Source organism: Petromyzon marinus, unplaced genomic scaffold (genome assembly GCF_048934315.1).
Source record: "Petromyzon marinus isolate PM22_M1 ecotype Great Lakes invasive population unplaced genomic scaffold, UKy_Petmar_22M1.pri1.0 PM_G_Scaffold_25, whole genome shotgun sequence".
In the NCBI taxonomy this organism is placed as follows: Eukaryota; Metazoa; Chordata; class Hyperoartia; order Petromyzontiformes; family Petromyzontidae; genus Petromyzon; species Petromyzon marinus.
The window spans coordinates 2810202-2831642 of record NW_027422817.1 but is presented as its reverse complement, the minus strand read 5'-3'; the positions used below and the strand labels follow the sequence as shown (position 1 = coordinate 2831642).

The 21441-nt window shown below is 48.2% G+C and overlaps 1 protein-coding gene across 1 annotated transcript; it reads left to right on the top strand.

Annotated features, from left to right (window-relative positions):
• Window positions 1–15631, top strand: LOC142913381 (gap junction gamma-1 protein-like). Its single transcript, XM_076060923.1, has 4 exons — window positions 1–109; window positions 9417–9748; window positions 10711–11187; window positions 14982–15631. The coding sequence occupies exons 2-4, from the start codon at window positions 9447–9449 to the stop codon at window positions 15049–15051; spliced, it is 849 nt and encodes a 282-aa protein (XP_075917038.1). The 5' UTR covers window positions 1–109; window positions 9417–9446; the 3' UTR covers window positions 15052–15631.
• The last annotated feature ends 5810 nt before the right edge of the window (window positions 15632–21441 follow it).

Genomic DNA, 21441 nt, shown 5'->3' with positions numbered 1-21441 from the left:
GGGGCTGGAAGGTGGCGTCCTAGCTAGGTGCTGTCCCTGTCTCTCATCTCTCTGCGTCATCTCCCAGCTGCTCGGGACGTCTCCTGGGCTCCCGGGCGCTCCAACAGAGGTCTGACTCCACCACTCCACCACCCTCCTCCTCCTCCTTCCCTCTCTCTCTGCGCTGTCTCCCACGCAGCCGCTGCCGTCTTTGTCTCCCCTTGCTGCTGTGGCCACGGCCCCGAGATCTGTGTCAGTGTGTGTCTGTGTGTGTGTGTCTGTGTTTGTGTGTGTGTCTGTGTCTGTCTGTGTGTGTGTCTGTGTGTGTGTCTGTGTGTGTGTCTGTGTTTGTGTCAGTGTGTGTGTCTGTGTGTCTGTGTGTGTGTCTGTGTGTCTGTCTGTGTGTGTCTGTGTGTGTGTGTCTGTGTGTGTATCTGTGTGTGTGTGTCTGTGTGTGTGTCTGTGTGTGTGTCTGTGTTTGTGTCAGTGTGTGTGTCTGTGTGTCTGTATGTGTCTGTGTGTGTGTCTGTGTGTGTCTGTGTGTGTGTGTCTGTGTGTGTATCTGTGTGTGTGTGTCTGTGTGTGTGTGTCTGTGTGTGTGTCTGTGTTTGTGTCAGTGTGTGTGTCTGTGTGTCTGTGTGTGTCTGTGTGTGTCTGTGTGTGTCTGTCTGTGTGTGTCTGTGTGTGTGTCTGTGTGTGTATCTGTGTCTGTGTGTGTGTCTGTGTGTGTGTCTGTGTTTGTGTCAGTGTGTGTGTCTGTGTGTCTGTGTGTGTCTGTGTGTGTGTCTGTGTGTGTCTGTCTGTGTGTGTCTGTGTGTGTGTGTCTGTGTGTGTTTGTGTCAGTGTGTGTGTCTGTGTGTGTGTCTGTGTGTGTGTGTCTGTGTGTGTGTGTGTCTGTGTGTGTCTGTCTGTGTGTGTCTGTGTGTGTGTCTGTGTGTGTTTGTGTCAGTGTGTGTGTCTGTGTGTGTGTCTGTGTGTTTGTGTCTGTGTGTGTGTCTGTGTGTGTGTTTGTGTCAGTGTGTGCGTGTCTGTGTGTGTGTCTGTGTGTGTCTGTGTGTGTGTGTCTGTGTGTTTGTGTCTGTGTGTGTGTTTGTGTCAGTGTGTGTGTCTGTGTCTGTCTGTGTCTGTGTGTGTGTCTGTGTGTGTGTCTGTGTGTGTCTGTGTGTGTGTGTCTGTGTGTGTGTGTGTCTGTCTCTGTGTGTGTGTGTCTGTGTGTGGGTCTGTGTGTATGTGTGTGTCTGTGTGTGTGTGTGTCTGTGTGTGTGTCTGTGTTTGTCAGTGTGTGTGTCTGTGTGTGTGTCTGTGTGTGTGTGTGTCTGTGTGTGTGTCTGTGTGTGTGTCTGTGTGTGTGTCTGTGTGTGTGTTTGTGTGTCTGTGTGTGTGTCTGTGTGTGTGTGTGTCTGTGTGTGTGTGTCTGTCAAAACAACCCCCTACCTCCTCGCGGGGCCGAACGGGCAACTCTGTCGTGGACAGTGCTGTGGGGGGAGATCCAATTTTGATTGGCTCCTCCCCTCATGGCATATGTGTCCACCACAGGGGCTAAACGGGGGCTCTGGACGGGTGCGAGGGGCTGGTAACCCCTCCATCTTCAATTAATTACCACGAAACCACGAATTAAACTGAAATATGTAACTAATAAGCTTGTGCCGGAGGCCCCGGGGGGCCAGGTGTCTATGACGTCTCCTGGCCAAACCCCATTTGGCGGAGCCAGGAGATTGAATACCTACCCTCGGGGCTACTCCAGAAACAACGAAAAGCCACTACGGGTGGCCACGTGGAATGTTCGAACGCTCACTGCAGAGGAGAGGCTGCCACTCCTCTGTCGGGAGCTGGACCGGTACCGGCTGGATCTATGCGGCATTCAGGAGGTCCGGTGGTGGGTGTACACCCAGGACCCCATTCCAACCTAAAGTTTCCTGGTCTCAGTTATCTGATGAAAGTTGCAAGCGAGAATTTCATCATCGCTTGCGGCTGGGATTGGCATCGTCCCCGACTCCTCCTGATGTCGAGGGTAAATGGGCGAGGTTTAGGACTGTGACTCATGCAGCTGCAATGGCTGCTTTGGGTATGCGGTCCAGACCTCCCCAGAGACCCTGGCTGACAGAGGAGGTGTTCAGGATGGTTGAGAAAAAGCGACAGGCCCACTGTCATCGGCTACAGAATCCCACGTCAGAGAATGAGGAGGCTTACCGCAGCCTTCGCTCGGAGGTTCGGAGGGCCGTGAGGCGCTGCAAGGATGGGTGGTGGTCGCGGGTTGCTGAGGAGATAGATGCTGCCTCAGTGGCCCATGATCACAAATCTCTATTTAACTCCATCAAAAAGTAACCTGCAGCGCCACACCTATTACAATCATTAGGGGAAAAAACGGTGATCCAATCTCCGACCCCCAGGAACAGGTTCGCAGATTTGCTGAGCATTTCTGTGAGGTCCTGGGGGAGGGAAAATCCCTCAGCCAGGAAAACATCGTGGCACAAAATGAGGATGACCCTGCTGAGGCTGCGGTGCCTCAAATATTGGAAAAAGTCACCCCCTGTGAGTGGCTGGCTGAGGTGCCATCTGCTGAGGAAGTATTGAAGGCGATCAGGAGTCTGAGACCAGAAAAGGCAGCGGGCAGAGATGATCTCCCAAGCGAAATGCTGAGGGAGGGTGGCGTTTGTGCACAGACTGCCCTATATGACATCATAACAACAGTCTGGACCACTGGACGGGTTCCGCAGGATTGGAAGGATGCCCTGGTGGTCCCCCTTTTTAAGAAGGGGGACCGCACAGACTGTAACAACTACAGGGGCATCTCACTCCTCAGTGTGCCGAGAAAGGTCCTGGCAAGGATTATTCAGCATCGCCTTGCCAGGCACGCTGAGGAGAGGCTTGCGGAGCCCCAATGCGGTTTCAGGAAAGGGCGGTCCTGCACAGATGCCATATTTTCTGTCCGTCTGCTACAGCAGAGGTGTAGGGAATTCCAACAAGACCTACATCTCTGCTTTATTGACCTGGTCAAGGCCTATGATACCATCAGTAGGCCTGGGCTATGGGTCGTTCTTCGTGCTTTTGGAGTACCTGACCCTCTGCTCACGATCATTAAGGACCTTCATGATGGTGAGCGGGCCCGGGTAAAACTACGTGGCCGGGAGTCAGAGCCATTCCCTGTACACCTTGGGGTGCGACAGGGATGTCCTCTGGCTCCCACATTATTTAACATCTATTTTGACCACGTAGTTCGTGAAGCCTTCAATAGCTGTGCCGGGGGAATCTCCATATGGTACAGATATAATGGGAGGCTAATCGATGCCCGGGTGCGGTCAAGGGATGGCTCCCTATTGCTCAACCACGTTATGTATGCTGATGATTTGGTAATAGCTGCTCAGTCAGAGGAGGAGTTGGAGACGCTGCTGCTGAGACTGGAGCGTGCCACTAAGAGGTGGGGCCTTACCATCAGCCCCACCAAAACTAAGCACCTGCCTGGGTATTTTGTACCATCGGACACTCCACCCCCACAACTCCCAATCGGTGATGGGGCAGTTGTGGAGAGAGTGGAGAGTTTCCCATATCTGGGCAGTGTGCTTTTGACCAGCTCCAGTTTAACAGCAGAGGTCTCACTCCGAATCAGTCGAGCGGCAATATCTTTTCATCGGTTGCGTAACGCTGTGTGGAAGCTACCTGGTCTGTCGCTCCGCACTAAGCTTCATGTCTTCTCGGCCACGGTCATTCCCTCCCTTCTCTACGCTTGCGAAACGTGGACCCCCCTGGTGGAACATCTTCGCCGGTTAGAAACATTTAGGCTGGCCTGCCTACGATCCATCCTGGGTTTAACCAGACTGGATTGTGTGAGGAGCTCACAAATCCTTGAAAGATCTGGGCAGGGTCCCATCGGTGAGCTCCTCCGGCAGGCAACGCTGCGATGGCTGGGTCATGTAGCCCGCATGCCCAGCCACCGCATGCCGAAGCAGCTTTTGTTTGGCCGGATTGAGGGGGCTAAGCGGGTGCGGCACGGGCTAGAGAAGAGATGGAGTGATGTGGTACAGGAGGACGTGGAGCTGAGTGGACTTGCCGATGACTGGTACCAGCGATGTCAAGATCGGCCTCTGTGGAGGAGGCTCGTGAAGGATGCTACTGGGCAGTTGGAGGCAGTCGCCCTCCAACAACAACGGAGGGCGGAGGAGCGACGCTCACAACAACGAGCGGAACGCCGGGTGGCTAAAGCACAGCAGGTTGGCACAGTAGGGGGCACAGGTGGTGCATCAGCCAGTCATCTCAGTCAGTCGACCCGTGGCACCTGGGTCTGCCCAGTGACCTCCTGCCAGCAGGCGTTCGACACTTCACGTGGCCTCACGGTGCACATAGCCTGGCACAAGCGTCGTGGTGACGTCACCGCCACTTAGTGGCGAATGGCGGTTGTTGTTGTCTGTGTGTGTGTGTGTCTGTGTGTTTGTGTCTGTATGTGTCTGTGTGTGTGTTTGTGTCAGTGTGTGTGTCTGTGTGTGTGTCTGTGTGTGTCTGTGTGTGTGTCTGTCTCTGTGTGTGTCTGTGTGTGTCTGTGTGTGTGTGTCTGTGTGTGTCTGTGTGTGTGTCTGTGTGTGTGTCTGTGTGTGTGTCTGTGTGTGTGTCCGGTGGACCGGTTCTGGCTCCTGCCACCATGAGGGGTGGACAGTCCTCTACTCGGGGCAGCAGACTGCCAAACAACAGGGTGTGGCTCTTCTTTTGAACAAAAGAATGAAGGGGGCGTGGGAGCGTGGCGGTGAGGTGTGGGAAGCTGTAAGCCCCAGGCTACTTTGGGCTCGCCTTCCCATCAACCGGAGGCGAGGAATGGTGGTCGTGGTTACTTATGCCCCCACCGAAGATGAACATCCATGGAGGGATGCAGGCAAAGCCGATGAGTCAGATGCCTTCTATGACCTCCTGTCACAGGTGCTGGCTAAATTGGCCCCTCGGAAAAGAGTCATCATGTTGGGTGACTTCAATGCCCGAGTTGGTCATGATGCTGGCACCTGGTCTGGAGTGATTGGAGGGCATGGGCCAGATCAGCTCAATAACAACGGTAGGAGGCTGCTAGATTTTGTGCAGCCCATGGGCTTGTAATTACCAACACGCTGTTCTGGCATCGGCACATCCACACAACATCATGGATGCATGCCGGGTCCACGCAAGAACATCTGCTGGACTACATAGTGACGGACCAGCGGATGCGAGCCCATGTCCTTGACACCAGGACCTACCGTGGAGCTGATCTGCCCTCTGACCAGCGACTTGTCATCTGTAAGATGCGCCTGCCATTCTTCCACTCCGGTGGTGGGTGTACACCCAGGACCCCATTCCAACCTAAAGTTTCCTGGTCTCAGTTATCTGATGAAAGTTGCAAGCGAGAATTTCATCATCGCTTGCGGCTGGGATTGGCATCGTCCCCGACTCCTCCTGATGTCGAGGGTAAATGGGCGAGGTTTAGGACTGTGACTCATGCAGCTGCAATGGCTGCTTTGGGTATGCGGTCCAGACCTCCCCAGAGACCCTGGCTGACAGAGGAGGTGTTCAGGATGGTTGAGAAAAAGCGACAGGCCCACTGTCATCGGCTACAGAATCCCACGTCAGAGAATGAGGAGGCTTACCGCAGCCTTCGCTCGGAGGTTCGGAGGGCCGTGAGGCGCTGCAAGGATGGGTGGTGGTCGCGGGTTGCTGAGGAGATAGATGCTGCCTCAGTGGCCCGTGATCACAAATCTCTATTTAACTCCATCAAAAAGTAACCTGCAGCGCCACACCTATTACAATCATTAGGGGAAAAAACGGTGATCCAATCTCCGACCCCCAGGAACAGGTTTGCAGATTTGCTGAGCATTTCTGTGAGGTCCTGGGGGAGGGAAAATCCCTCAGCCAGGAAAACATCGTGGCACAAAGTGAGGATGACCCTGCTGAGGCTGCGGTGCCTCAAATATTGGAAGAAGTCACCCCCTGTGAGTGGCTGGCTGAGGTGCCATCTGTTGAGGAAGTACTGAAGGTGATCCGGAGTTTGAGACCAGGAAAGGCAGCGGGCAGAGATGATCTCCCAAGCGAAATGCTGAGGGAGGGTGGCGTTTGTGCACAGACTGCCCTATATGACATCATAACAACAGTCTGGACCACTGGACGGGTTCCGCAGGATTGGAAGGATGCCCTGGTGGTCCCCCTTTTTAAGAAGGGGGACCGCACAGACTGTAACAACTACAGGGGCATCTCACTCCTCAGTGTGCCGGGAAAGGTCCTGGCAAGGATTGCCAGGCACGCTGAGGAGAGGCTTGTGGAGCCCCAATGCCGTTTCAGGAAAGGGCGGTCCTGCACAGATGCCATATTTTCTGTCCGTCTGCTACAGCAGAGGTGTAGGGAATTCCAACAAGACCTACATCTCTGCTTTATTGACCTGGTCAAGGCATATGATACCATCAATAGGCCAGGGCTCTGGGTTGTTCTTCGTGCTTTTGGAGTACCTGACCCTCTGCTCACGATCATTAAGGACCTTCATGATGGTGAGCGGGCCCAGGTAAAACTATGTGGTCGGGAGTCAGAGCCATTCCCTGTACACCTTGGGGTGCGACAGGGATGTCCTCTGGCTCCCACATTATTTAACATCTATTTTGACCACGTAGTTCGTGAAGCCTTCAATAGCTGTACCGGGGGAATCTCCATATGGTACAGATATAATGGGAGGCTGATCGATGCCCGGGTGCGGTCAAGGGATGGCTCCCTATTGCTCAACCACGTTATGTATGCTGATGATTTGGTAATAGCTGCTCATTCAGAGGAGGAGTTGTCGACGCTGCTGCTGAGACTGGAGCGTGCCACTAAGAGGTGGGGCCTTACCATCAGCCCCACCAAAACTAAGCACCTGTCTGGGTATTTTGTACCATCGGACACTACACCCCCACAACTCCCAATCGGTGATGGGGCAGTTGTGGAGCGAGTGGAGAGTTTCCCATGCCTGGGCAGTGTGCTTTTGACCAGCTCCAGTTTAACAGCAGAGGTCTCACTCCGAATCAGTCGAGCGGCAATATCTTTTCATCGGTTGCGTAACGCTGTGTGGAAGCTACCTGGTCTGTGGCTCCGCACTAAGCTTCAGGTCTTCTCGACCACAGTCATTCCCTCACTTCTCTACGCTTGCGAAACATGGACCCCCCTAATGGAACATCTTCACCGGTTAGAAACATTTAGACTGGCCTGCCTACGATCCATCCTGGGTTTAACCAGGCTGGATTGTGTGAGGAGCTCACAAATCCTTGAAATATCTGGGCAAGGTCCCATCGGTGAGCTCCTCCGGCAGGCAAGGCTGCGTTGGCTGGGTCATGTAGCCCGCATGCCCAGCCACCGCATGCCGAAACAGCTTTTGTTCGGCCGGATCGAGGGGGCTAAACGGGCGCGGCACGGGCTAGAGAGGAGATGGAGTGATGTGGTACAGGAGGACGTGGAGCTGAGTGGACTTGCCGATGACTGGTACCAGCGGTGTCAAGATCGGCCTCTGTGGAGGAGGCTCGTGAAGGACGCTACTGGGCAGTTGGAGGTAGTCGCCCTCCAACAACAACGGAGGGCGGAGGAGCGACGCTCACAACAACGAGCGGAGCGCCGGGTGGCTAAAGCACAGCAGGTTGGCACAGTAGGGGGCACAGGTGGTGCATCAGCCAGTCATCTCAGTCAGTCGACCCGTGGCACCTGGGTCTGCCCCGTGACCTCCTGCTAGTGGGCGTTCGACACTTCACGTGGCCTCAGGGTGCACATAGCCTGGTACAAGCGTCGTGGTGACATCACCGCCACTTAGTGGCGAATGGTGGTTGTTGTTGTGTGCAAGCGGATGCCTAAACAGCTAGAGAAGAGATGGAGTACACAGCAGGCGTCAGGTTCGGGATCGAATCCACGACCTCCTGTATACCAGGCGAGGGAGTCAACATTTTATTGATTGGCTGTGTCGGGTGTAGGAGGGCCCGAATGCACACACACGCGCGCGTCCACAAGAGATCTTGACCCCAAAAAAAACATTACGAATCGTCTTCTCGGACGGCATCTTTGCTCCCTTATACACCGCAATTGATGATGCTATCCAGGAGGGCACGGGACGGATGCGCGTTTGTTTTTTCTCGAGTGCCACCGAGAACTCGTCTCTCGGCAGCGCGCGAGGAACCAACGCAACTGCCGTGGCCTTCTTAGGAAATGCGTCCTCATGGACATGACCTCCGAACAAGTGACCGATTGACATTTTACAACGAAAATAGATGAACGCTGTTCGAACAGAGGGCAGTAGTGATAATAACGATGTGATTCAGTTCACCCGGGGGGGAATTCCTCGCCGAGTCTCAAGGCTCTTATTCAAGAAGGGGTTTGTGAGATTTTTGCACACTGAGTTGTAATAAGTTTTTTTCTTTTCTGGAAGATTTGCTGTTTTATCACAGGATGTTTCCGTTACGCGTCGTCGCTTTAAGATGTTTCTCTGTTCATATTTTGTTTGTTGCGGTTGCACCCGAACTCAAGAGCCGCATGACTCACAGGGCTATACACCTAATAAATGAAACTTGAAACTTGATTGGACTTGCCGATGGCCGCTACCAGCGCTGTAGATGTAGATGCCACTGGTTCTTCACGTTCTGCAGATGCAGATGCCGTTGGTTCTTCACGTTCTGTAGACGTAGATGCCACTGGTTCTTCACGTTCTGTAGATGTAGATGCCACTGGTTCTTCACGTTCTGTCGATGTAGATGCCACAGGTCCTTCACTTTCTGTAGATGTAGATGCCACTGGTTCTTCACGTTCTGGAGATGTAGATGCCACTCGTTCTTCACGTTCTGTAGATGTAGATGCCACTGGTTCTTCACGTTCTGTCGATGTAGATGCCACTGGTTCTTCACTTTCTGTAGATGTAGATGCCACTGGTTCTTCACGTTCTGCAGATGTAGATGCCATTGGTTCTTCACGTTCTGTCGATGTAGATGCCACTGGTTCTTCACGTTCTGCAGATGTAGATGCCACTGGTTCTTCATGTTCTGTCGATGTAGATGCCACTGGTTCTTCACGTTCTGCAGATGTAGATGCCACTGGTTCTTCACGTTCTGTAGATGTAGATGCCACTGGTTCTTCACGTTCTGCAGATGTAGATGCCACTGGTTCTTCACGTTCTACAGATGTAGATGCCACTGGTTCTTCACATTCTGCAGATGTAGATGCCACTGGTTCTTCACGTTCTGCAGATGTAGATGCCACCGGTTCTTCATGTTCTGCAGATGTAGATGCCACTGGTTCTTCACATTCTGCCAATGTAGATGCCACCACTGCCATTTATTGTGCGTGGAGGTTGAACTTACGACTCTCATTCCAAACGGGCAACTGGACAAACGGGATAGGTTTTTTTTTATTATCTCTAAAAGTCCTGAAGTTGAATGTTTGTAAGTAGAGTAGTGCCTGTACAAACACGGGTGAACGTTTCCCCGCAGCGGCGTCGCTGAATTAGACCGGCGGCCACGATGAGCTGGGGCTACCTCACGCATCTGCTGGAGGAGGTTCATCGGCACTCCACCTTCCTGAGCAAGCTGTGGATCACCACCTTCGTCATCTTTCGCGTCGTTCTCACGACGGTCGCCGGCGAGTCCATCTACTACGACGAGCAGGGCCGCTTCTCGTGCAACACGGCGCAGCCCGGTTGCGAGAACGTCTGCTACGACAGCTTCGCCCCGCTCTCCCACGTCCGCTTCTGGGTGTTCCAGATCATCGCGGTCGCCACGCCCACCATCCTGTACCTCGGCTTCGCAGTGCATCGCATCACCAGGTACCGAGGTTCTCGGAGGGAGTTTTGACAGTGGGGGGTGGGGGGGGGGAGGCTACGGTGGAAATTTGAATGGCTGCCCGCAGTTGGAAATGTTTTAATTTGTTTTTTAATTAGGTTGCGCCGTCGTTTTGGTCACGAGTTTGAACGGTGAAAGGGCTGGCAAGGTTTCCCCTTGACTTAGGAATGGAGTTCTGTTCCCGAGCCCCCCCGTCGGTACGTCCGAACGGCTAGTTCAGTTCGGGAGGGCGAATGTGCGCTGTGTTTAAACACGCACACGGTCAGCGTCGTAAAATATTCTGCGATTCAACAGCAAAAAGGAAGCATTGTTAAACTCTTCAACAATAAGAAATATAATACATTTGCATGCGATATTATAATTGCACATGTATAAAAGGCAAAGTTGTGAGTATGTGTCTGTTCAAAATGTTTAGCGTACTTCCCGACATGCAACAAACTTGAAATTTGCCATGTGGGTACTTTCCATACTGTACACCATGCAAACATAAAAATACACTTATTTTTTTTTGGGGGGGGTGGGGAAATGACGATGAAGTGTGGCGAGAATCGATATCTGGTGAGCTTTGTGGTATCGATTAAACGGGAATAGGCCGATTCTAAAGAAATCTACAACCTTCGATTCCTTTGCGCGATCTAAAGAGTCGAATCTTGGCGCGCGAGCGTACGTTTTTTTACGCCGCGTGTTGGGTTTCATTTTAGTTTTTACGAATGAGGCAATGATCAAAGTTTTTTTTTCCACTTGTATATGTTATGTTTTTAAGTTTTGAGAAGTGTTTCAATATATGTTTTCCCCCGGGCAACGCCGGGTGCTTCCCGCTTAGTAGTAAATAAAGCGTCAAATTTTAAAGGAAGGTAAATATTTTCACTTACCTCGAGTCCCGACGGTGGCTCGCTCGTAGCGAGGGGTGAAACTTCGACGCCGCCGCCGCTCTCTGTCGTGGTAGGATCGAGTACAAGCGAGACGAACAAACCAAGCGAGCCAAGCGAACCGGCGGCCCTGACCGCGTGATTGAATGCACGGAGAAAGAGGAGGAGGTGGAGGTGGAAGAGGAGGTGGAGGAGGAGGGTGAAGAAGACGGCGAGGGGAAGCAGCACAACGAGCGGTGGAGGATCAAGACGGACGGCCTGATGGTGGCCTACACCCTCCAGCTGCTGGCCCGCACGCTGGCCGAGGTTGGCTTCCTGGTGGGGCAGTACCTGATGTACGGCGTGGAGGTGGCCCCGCGCTTCAAGTGCGTCCGTGACCCCTGCCCGAATAGCGTCGACTGCTTTGTGTCGCGCCCCACAGAGAAGACCGTCTTCCTTCTGGTCATGTACGCAGTCGCCGGTCTCAGCCTCCTGCTCGAACTGTCCGAGATTGCCTACCTGGGGCTGGGCACCATCCACGACTCGCTGAGCGGGAGGCACCGGCCACGGAGCAGGTGGGGGGCCTCGCCGGCGCGGTTGGCATTGCCTCACGTAAACTAAACGTGCCGGGTCGCTACCGGCTCGACACTCGCCGGCTGTGTGTCAGAGAGCGACCCCCAACTACGCCGACAATTCGAGTTTCCGTGACGTTTCGCCGATGATGACAACAGCAAAAAAACATCATGGGACCTCCCTTGCCAGTAACAAAATATAAGAATTGGTTTTACCCTTTCTAGTAATAAAACAGCTGTGTGAACATGATAACACCAAACGTAAACCTCTTGCAAGGAATCATCTCACTGCATTGGCCACGCACACGGTACTTGTAATGAACATGCAAACAGAAAAAAACATGCTCTGGTAGTCTACGAGATGATGATGATGCATTGTCTTTGAAACTGATTGTTCCACACCAGAGACAGCTTTCTTTAGAGCCTCGTGTGTCTCACCCCGAGCTGTCAATGTCTTCGTAGTGGCATTGTCCTCTCATCTAACACTGTTTGAGACTAGGCTCTAAACAAAGCTGTCTCTTATTCTTGGTTCTTTCGGTAAAGTCACGTGGAAGGGAAATAATAACGGTTCCGTCAGCTTCCCAACCGCTATATATAGATGTTGTGTATAGTTTATAGTGTAGTGTATAATGTAGTGTATGTGTTGATATCTATGTATATAGATGTGTATATTTTATAGTGTAGTGTATAATGTAGTGTATGTGTTGATAGCTATGTATATAGATGTTGTGTGTAGTGTATAGTGTATAATGTAGTGTATGTTTTGATAGCTATGTATATAGATGTTGTGTGTATTGTATAGTGTAGTGTATAATGTAGTGTATGTGTTGATAGCTATGTATATAGATGTTGTGTATAGTTTATAGTGTAGTGTATAATGTAGTGTATGTGTTGATAGCTATGTATATAGATGGTGTGTATAGTTTATAGTGTAGTGTATAATGTAGTGTATGTGTTGATAGCTATATATATGCTGTGTGTAGTGTATAGTGTATGTGTTGATAGCTATGTATATAGATGTTGTGTGTGTAGTGTATACTGTATAGTGTAGTGTATGTGTTGATAGCTATGTATATAGCTGTTGTGGGTAGTTTATAGTGTAGTGTACAATGTAGTGTATGTGTTTATAGCTATGTATATAGATGTTGTGTTTGTAGTGTATAGTGTAGTGTATGTGTTGATAGCTATGTATATAGCTGTTGTGTTTGTAATGTATAGTGTAGTGTATGTGTTGATAGCGATGTATATAGATGTGTGTAGTTTATAGTGTAGTGTATGTGTTGATAGCTATGTATATAGATGTTTGTAGTTTATAGTGTAGTGTATAGTGTAGTGTATGTGTTGATAGCTATGTATAGATGTTGTGTGTAGTGTATAGTGTAGTGTATGTGTTGATAGCTATGTATATAGATGTTGTGTATAGTTTATAGTGTAGTGTATAATGTAGTGTATGTGTTGATCGCTATATATATAGATGTTGTGTGTAGTGTAGTGTATGTGTTGATAGCTATGTATATAGATGTGTGTGTAGTGTAGTGTATGTGTTGATAGCTATGTATATAGCTGTTGTGTGTGTAGTGTATACTGTATAGTGTAGTGTATGTGTTGATAGCTATGGATATAGATGTTGTGTTTGTAGTGTATAGTGTAGTGTACGTGTTGATAGCTATATATATGTTGTGTATATTTTATAGTGTAGTATATGTGTTGATAGCAATGTATATCGATGTTGTGTGTGTAGTGTATAGTGTAGTGTATGTGTTGATAGCTATGTATATAGATTTTGATTTAAAGCTTTCGTGACTGCAGTAATTCATATTCTTAGCTCTTTCGGTAAAGTCACGTTGAAGGGAAACAATAAAATAATAAAATATATATAAAACAATAAAAATTCTCACGACGTTTCGACCATAACACAAACGGTCGTCGTCAGGTGTGTCGGTTTGCATTAATTTTTTTATTTTTTTACAGTGTCTTTATTTATTTTAAGAAAAACGTCAGCGCCACGCGCAGCGATTTGGCAGTTTATTTAGAAGGACGAGTCCATCTATGTTCTGAAAAGAGGAGGGGGGAGACGAAAAATTAATGTATGCTGTCTGAAAGCCACTGTAAGCGTGAACAATCAATTAAGACCTGAAATGGTTAATCAAATCTTTCCAATGATTGCTAAACCAGAATCCATCTTCTCGGTTGGAATTGTCTCTGTGCTTGTATATGTGGATAGCCTCATGAACGAATCTCTCATGGTAGCCAGATGGCTTACAAAGAACCTCTGTCTTGGAAAAGTCAATGTCATGTGAGCCTACTGAATTATAACAATGATCTGCCACGGCCGAGGTGTTGGTCGTACGGTGTTTAAGGTCTGCTTTGTGTTCACGGATGCGGTCCGAGACGTGGCGTTTGGTTTCTCCAATGTAACTACTACCACAGAGGCAACTTAGTTTGTAGACACCAGGGTACTGTATGTCCGGAATCACTTCTTTTACAGACGGAACCAGATCACGGATTTTATGTAATGTGTTGAAACGGACCTGGATATTGTGTTTATTCAAGATTTTAGAGATCTTTTTTGTGATCGCCGCAATGTAGGGTAAAGTGATGGTTTTGAAAGGCTCCTCAAGAGGGTCCTTCATGGTTTGAGTGATAGCTTTGCGGATTGTATAGTCGGAGTAACCATTAGCCTTAAGAACTTGGTGTACGTGCTTGAGTTCACTGACTATGTGTTCCTGGTCGGATATGCATTGGGCTCTATGGTACAGAGTCTTGATGAGAGAATTCTTCTGTGATGGATGGTGGTGGGAATCCGGTTTTATTGTTTTATATATATATTATTATTTTATTGTTTCCCTTCAACGTGACTTTACCGAAAGAGCTAAGAATATGTATATAGATGTTGTGTGCACTATACACTGCACTATACACTGCACTATACACTACACTATACACTGCACTATACACTGCACTATACACTACACTATACACTACAATACACTGCACTATACACTGCACTATACACTGCACTATCCACTGCACTATGCACTGCACTATACACTACACTATACACTGCACTATACACTACACTATACACTGCACTATTCACTACACTATACACTGCACTATACACTGCGCTATACACTACACTATACACTACACTATACACTACACTACAAACTACAGTACACTATAAACTACACTATACACTACTATCCACTGCACTATACACTACACTATGCACTGCACTATACACTACACTATACACTACACTATACACTACACTATACACTACACTACACACTACAGTACACTATACACTACACTATACACTACTATCCACTGCACTATACACTACATTATGCACTGCACTATACACTACACTATACACTACACTATACACTGCACTATACACTACACTATACACTGCACTATACACTACTATACACTACGCTATACACTACACTATACACTGCACTATACACTACATTATGCACTGCACTATACACTACACTATACACTACACTATACACTGCACTATACACTACACTATACACTGCACTATACACTACTATACACTACGCTATACACTACACTATACACTACACTATACACTACTATACACTACACTATACACTGCACTTTATACTACTATACATTACACTATACACTGCACTTTATACTACACTATACACTGCACTATACATGCGATATAACCAAAAAACCCTCTATCATGGAGAGTGTATATATATTTTTTGTTAATGAAAATACTCTTATTGAAATTCGACTCGTTTCTCGGGTGGCAGATGCTGTCGAGCCGGAGTCCACGGCGGGTCCCAGAGCGACGTCACCATCGGAATTGTGGCAGCTCCGTGACGAGTTGAAGGAGCTTCAGACGGAGCTGGGGGCGACGCCGAGGGCCCACCAGGAGCCCCCCGAGCAGGCCGCTGGCGGCGCCTCCCACGGCGTGGACGCGCCCCACGACCTGCACGTCTTGATTTAGCGGGATAGTTTTACTCTCGGGCGTAGGTTATCGCTCAAATCGCTTTTTGCCATCCCACGTTCCATTTACTCGGCCCCCCAATGCCCCGCCGCCGTTTTGATCGTCTCGACTTTGGAGGTTTTCTTGACATTCTTCCGTCAAGATTCAATCGGAGGCGACCGTTTGCGCTTTTAAGATTCGAGCGGCAGAGCGCGGGCACCCCACTAACGCGCTCGCGACGGCACGGGGGGCACGCCAGCACCCAGCCTCGTGGCTCGGGTGATACGGCGCTGGGTTTGTAACCCAGAGCATTTAGAGTTCAAATCTCCTTAGAACGCGTTTTGTGTGACATCGTGGCTTTCGCATTCGGCCAACGTATAAACGCACGAGTTGGGGGGAATGTTTGCGTGAGGGTTTGTAATCAATATGGAGGTGTGTTTTGATTAAAGAAACCCAAATATTTTTGTTACTTTAGCTTACTTCTTAATTTGCGTGAGTTTCTGTTGTCATTTTTTGTTAAACTTCCTCACTCATCAGTGGACAAGAGGGCCCGAGTTTAGCGGGCACGTCGTTATTATACCGTAACAGCCTGCTCCGATTTATATTGACAAAACAAAAGGCGTTTAAGGTGTTGGCTATGCCAACAGTGGATAACCTGGAGTTCTGCATTAATTTTGTGCAGTGTTTGAAAGCTATTATTCATCATTAGACCTCCTTTGCCAGTACCAAAATGTAATGATAGGGTTTTTCCCCTTTTTTCTGGCAACAAAACTGAAACCTTTTTACGAGGATTCATGTCTGCATTAACCGCAATACCTGCAGTCAAAATGCAAACAAAAAACCTACTATGATAATATATGCATTGTCCTTGAAACTGATTGGTCCACACCAAGGGACGGCTTTCTTTTGAGCCTCGACCCAATTGGTGCTCGACCAGATGATGCCAAAAGGCGTACAGCTCAAAGACAATGCACTCATTATTTTGATAGTGCATTGTCTTTAGCAATCAGGTTAACTTTACATTTGGTTGACATTGTCGCGGCAGAAAAAAAAAACAGTCATGTTATCTACAAGGTCCCAATCAGATGTGGACATTTTATCTGTTAATGCTAAGTGTGATTGTAAGAGACATTTGTCTAAATTATCAAGTTCAAAACGGAGCAGTCTTATCCTCTCTGATATTAGCGATAGGCTAGCTTACGAGAAGTGACAGCGGCAGATGCGAGTCTAAATGCGATCGGTATTACCTTAGTTGATACATTCGTAATGAACTGCACAAGAGGTCAGAGATGAGCACGATGGTCAGAGCTACTTTAACTACAGCAGCTGCTGGACCTTACGATGTGCTCTGATGAGGATTCGTGTGAACATCGTGACCGCAGGAGGCGAATGATGACTGACCAGCACTCGGTTTGACCCCGTGGTAGACACAGTGCACCACGGGTGGATGACATAAGTGGTGGGGAACCACAAATAGCGTGGAGTGCTGACCATAGCTGCGTTGCACGTTGCTCGATGGACATTTTCGGAAAGGCGATGACATGAATCAATCTCTGTCCAATTTGCCGGTAATGGCACATGCTGCTAATCGTTTGCCCAGACAATTCTGTTGTGGGAGAACAGATGCAATATTAGATTTACGGTGACAAAAAAAGACGCACACATCGCCTATGTTTTGAAAACTAAGAAGTTAAACTTTTTTCAGTGCAAGCAGCAGTCATATTAAGACTTGCCATCATACTTATTGACAGCGACCAAGTCAACACTGGTGTCAGGGCAATGGTCTGATGAACCTGAATGCGTTTGGCAGCAGCTCACTGCGCAGCTCCTCTGTTGACTGAATAAATAGCCTTGGTGTGTGGACTCAAAAATAAAATTGGCATATTTCACCAAATCTGGATGTCACCTGATGAAGCTAATTGTAATTACTGGCGAAACGTCACGGTACTCAGACTGTAAATGTTGTGGCTTGGCTCTCCAACACACCGGTGTGCTGTACTAGTATACTACACTATACACTACACTATACACTGCATTATACACTACACTATACACTACATTATACACTATACATTACTATACACTACACTATACACTACTATACACTACACTATGCACTATACTACTATGCATTACATTATACACTACTATGCAATACACTATACACTACACTAGACACTACACTATACACTACACTATACACTACTATACACTACACTATACACTACTATACACTACAATATACACTACACTATACACTACACTATACACTACTACACACTACACACTAGTGCTGTACTATACACGAATTGGCCAAGTTCTGTTTACGTGACCACCCTTACTGGTTGGCTGTGTCGGGTGGTGGCGGGTTTAACGACACATTTGTATATTTACGCGTTCTAACCCCCAAAAACACCTCGGTTGTGGATGATATTGGTCGTGAAAGCCTCCTAAGCGTTAATTCAACTACATTCTTATTATTTGGTTCTTTCGGTAAAGTCACGTAGATAGAAAAAAAAATAAAGTGAAGAAAAAAAACTTTAATAGTTTCTATCTACGTGACTTTACCGAAAGAAACAAAAGAATGTGAATGTTTCTGCGGTCACAAAAGTTTCGAGTCAAAGGTTTACATTCTGTGTATATAATTGCAACGGACTGTTCTGTTCTGCAGGTAAATTGCCCGGCTGCGTTGAGGGCTCCGACAACATCGCCCAGAATGCAGCTTGAGCGCTGCTCTGCTCAGAGTGACCTCAGCACGCGGCTCGTGGCTGTTGGGGAAGCTGCCGCCGGGGACTGCCGGTGCGAGGGAATTCACGCGCGATACTCAGGCCGTCCACGAGGCGGCAGCCACGTAGCCCTGCGTCGGGATTCCCTCGTTCAGTTTCAGTTCTATTAATTTGGTGTATAGCCCCCTGTGAGCCATTCGGCTCTTGAATCGGGTGCAACCGCAACAAACTAAAAAAACAAAAACACGAACGAGAAAAACATCTTAAAGTGACTTTGTGTGACTGTGCAAACAGAAAATCCAGGAAAAAAAAACATCAAAATGTTCCTTGAAAAAACACCGTACACCAACGCTGTGTGCAAAAATCCCAGTGGGATGCAAGTCACACTCGTCAAAATAAAGATCCCCCCCCTGTACAGCCTTATAGGGATGTTGGAGAAAATGCCCTTAGCTATAGCCGCATTGTTAACATACATTTCAATTGGCCTCACTTCTCAAAAAAATGTTGATCAGTGCCCATCTCTGTCACCAGCCCTGAGCTCGTGATGGAAATTCAACATTCACATTGTGTGAACAAGTCTGCCCGTAGGACAGACATTTAAAATTAATTTGGTTGAATGCAGATCTTGTACAGACAATATAACGTAGTGCCTTCTTACTCTGCCAATTATTTAACACAACATAGATAACTTTTTCGGTTTATTTAATTTTTTTGGCAATTATTTTTTTCTTTTCATTTGTATGGGCTTCAGAGTTCTACTGTCAACAACTTGTTTCTTGTGATTTTCTGTTTGTACTGGGGAATTTGTCATTTTATAGGAGCATTTAATTGGAAGTTACACTGGTACACACAGGCACATTGCGGGTTGATAGAGAGGAGCCTGTATCGGTTTAGATGTCACTCGCCACTGACGTTAAGCCGTCGCCGGGAATCGAGCTCATGTCCTCTGGAGTCGTAGCCACAGCACTACTCAAAGCAGTGTAGTATACATAAATCAACATTGTCACAATTCTAAATGAACTAATTGAGAGAAATGCAACACGACAGAGAAACACCACACCGATATATCGATGTTTTGTTGCCAGATTAAAGGGTAAAAAAAAAACAACTATCATATTTTGTTACTGGCAAATGAGGTTTCCAATGGTGTAAACACCACGCTGTTTAATTTAAAATTGTTAAATATTGCCCTTTCGAATTCAAATCGTCACACAAGTGTCTGACCCCTCCCCCCCTCCTCCCCCTGGGTGTGTGACGTCATTGAAGTTTTGCCCGGCGGTGACGGCGCTGGGACGCGGTTCCCGAGGCGGCTTCAGACTCCGCCGAGAGGCCGCACGCCCGCACGGCCGACGCGGGCCCACGCTCTTGACGATGCCTACGCAGCCGGGAAGGCAGCAAAAGCGGCAGCAGCCGTGTGCCGGCTCCGGCCGTGCTCACCCCGCGCGAGAATGAGATCATCTTCAACATGCTGGGCCGCAGGTGTCCGGTGAGTTGGTGATTAGGCCGGAGGCTTTACCCCTCTTTCCTAGCCCCTGCCGGCTGGCCGCCCTGGGACGAGCCCCGGCCGGGGGCAGCGCCGGTCCGTGCTTTGATGTAGCGTGGTTTGATTTGAACGATTTTAACTGAAAGGGGGCTTGTGTATTTAGTAATTGTTATTCTTTACATTCAGCGTTGGTTGTGTGTCATTAAAAACGTCCACTGGTTCTCTTTGCTAAGTATATATCAAATGTGAATACTAATTGTCTAACTCAGTGGTTCTTAACCTGGGTTCGATTGAACCCCAGGGGTTCGGTGAGTCGATCTCAGGGGTTCGGCAGAGCCCCCGCCACGGAGGTCCGGACACACTTGAATTATTGTGTAAATTTGTGATGACACACACGGCCCGCTTGGCCATCACTGGCTGCAGATGATCATGCTACACTGCTTGGCCAATCAGCGCTGCGGGGAATTTAGTGTGTACTCAGTAGTCAACGTGTGACTGTTGTTGTCGTACGTCGTGTGATTTATTTAATCTTTTATCCATACTAACTATGTCGGGCAAAAGAAGAAAGTGGTCGGACGAATATGTACAACATGGATTCTCATGTATCACGGAACGTGATGGGAGTGAGCGTCCTATCTGCATGATTTGCAACGCCAAGTTGAGCAACTCTAGTCTTGCACCGGCAAAACTAAAGGAACACTTCTTGAAGCTGCATGGAGACGGGGAATACAAGAACACAACACTTGCTGAATTCAGGGTGAAGAGAGCCAGATTCGATGAAAGGGCCACTCTGCCTGCTCTTGGATTTGTACCTGTTAACAAACCGATCCTGACAGCATCGTACGAAGTTGCTTACCTGATCGCAAAGCAGGGCAAGCCACACACCATTGGTGAAACACTTGTGAAACCAGCTGCATTAAAGATGGCGAATCTGATACTCGGAACAGCGGCCGAAGGTAAATTATCCCAAATTCCCCTTTCAAATGACACCGTCAGTGACAGAATAGAAGACATGAGTAAAGACATCTTGGCTCAAGTAGTCGCGGATCTGATTTCAAGCCCGGCAAAATTCAGTTTTCAACTCGACGAAACCACAGACGTTTCTGATCTAAGCCAGCTTGCTGTTTTTGTACGCTATGTGAAAGACGACATGATAAAAGAAGAGTTTTTATTTTGTAAGCCTCTTACAACAACGAAGGCAGCCGATGTGAAGAAGCTTGTGGATGACTTCTTCAGAGACAACAATCTTTCATGGGATATGGTTTCTGCAGTTTGTACGGACGGAGCTCCAGTCATGCTGGGAAGAAAGTCTGGTTTTGGTGCGCTAGTAAAGGCCGATGCACCACACATCATTGTGACGCATTGTATTCTGCACAGGCATGCGTTGGCAACAAAAACCTTACCTCCAAAAATGGCAGAAGTATTAAAAACTGTGGTGGAATGTGTGAACTATGTGCGAAAAAGTGCTCTGAGGCACCGCATCTTCAGTGAGCTGTGTAAAGAAATGGGCTCTGAATTTGAGGTACTTCTGCTCCATTCTAATATTCGGTGGTTATCCCGGGGACAGGTGCTGAATCGTGTTTTTGCCATGCGTGTGGAATTAGCCCTGTTTTTGCAAGAGCACCAACACTGACATACAGATTGCTTCAAAAACCCTGAGTTCATTCTTATTTTAGCGTACATGGCTGATATATTCGCAGCTCTCAATCATCTCAATCAGCAGATGCAGGGTGGTGGAGTCAATATCATGGAAGCGGAAGAACACCTGAAGGCTTTTCAAAAAAAGCTACCGTTATGGAAACGACGAACAGAGAACAATAACTTCGCAAACTTCCCGCTTCTGGACGACTGTGCAAGTAAGATCGAAGATGTGTCTGGAATCGGAGATATTTCTGTATCCACGGAACTGAAGCAAACAATTGCCACGCACTTAGATGAGCTTGCAAAGTCTCTCGACAGATATTTCCCTACAAGAGAGTCATATCCAGCATGGGTGAGACAGCCGTTCACGTTTGCTGTTGAAACAGCAGATGTCAATGATGAATTCCTCGACGAAATCATTGAAATTCAGCAGA

What these genes read in the sequence shown, in the direction of transcription:
- LOC142913381 (XM_076060923.1), top strand. Translation starts at nt 9,447, where the DNA reads ATGAGCTGGGGCTACCTCACGCATCTGCTGGAGGAGGTTCATCGGCAC. An exon ending in GCAGTGCATCGCATCACCAG is followed by an intron (nt 9,749 to 10,710) that starts GTACCGAGGTTC and finishes CTGTCGTGGTAG; the next exon opens with GATCGAGTACAAGCGAGACG. An exon ending in AGGCACCGGCCACGGAGCAG is followed by an intron (nt 11,188 to 14,981) that starts GTGGGGGGCCTC and finishes CTCGGGTGGCAG; the next exon opens with ATGCTGTCGAGCCGGAGTCC.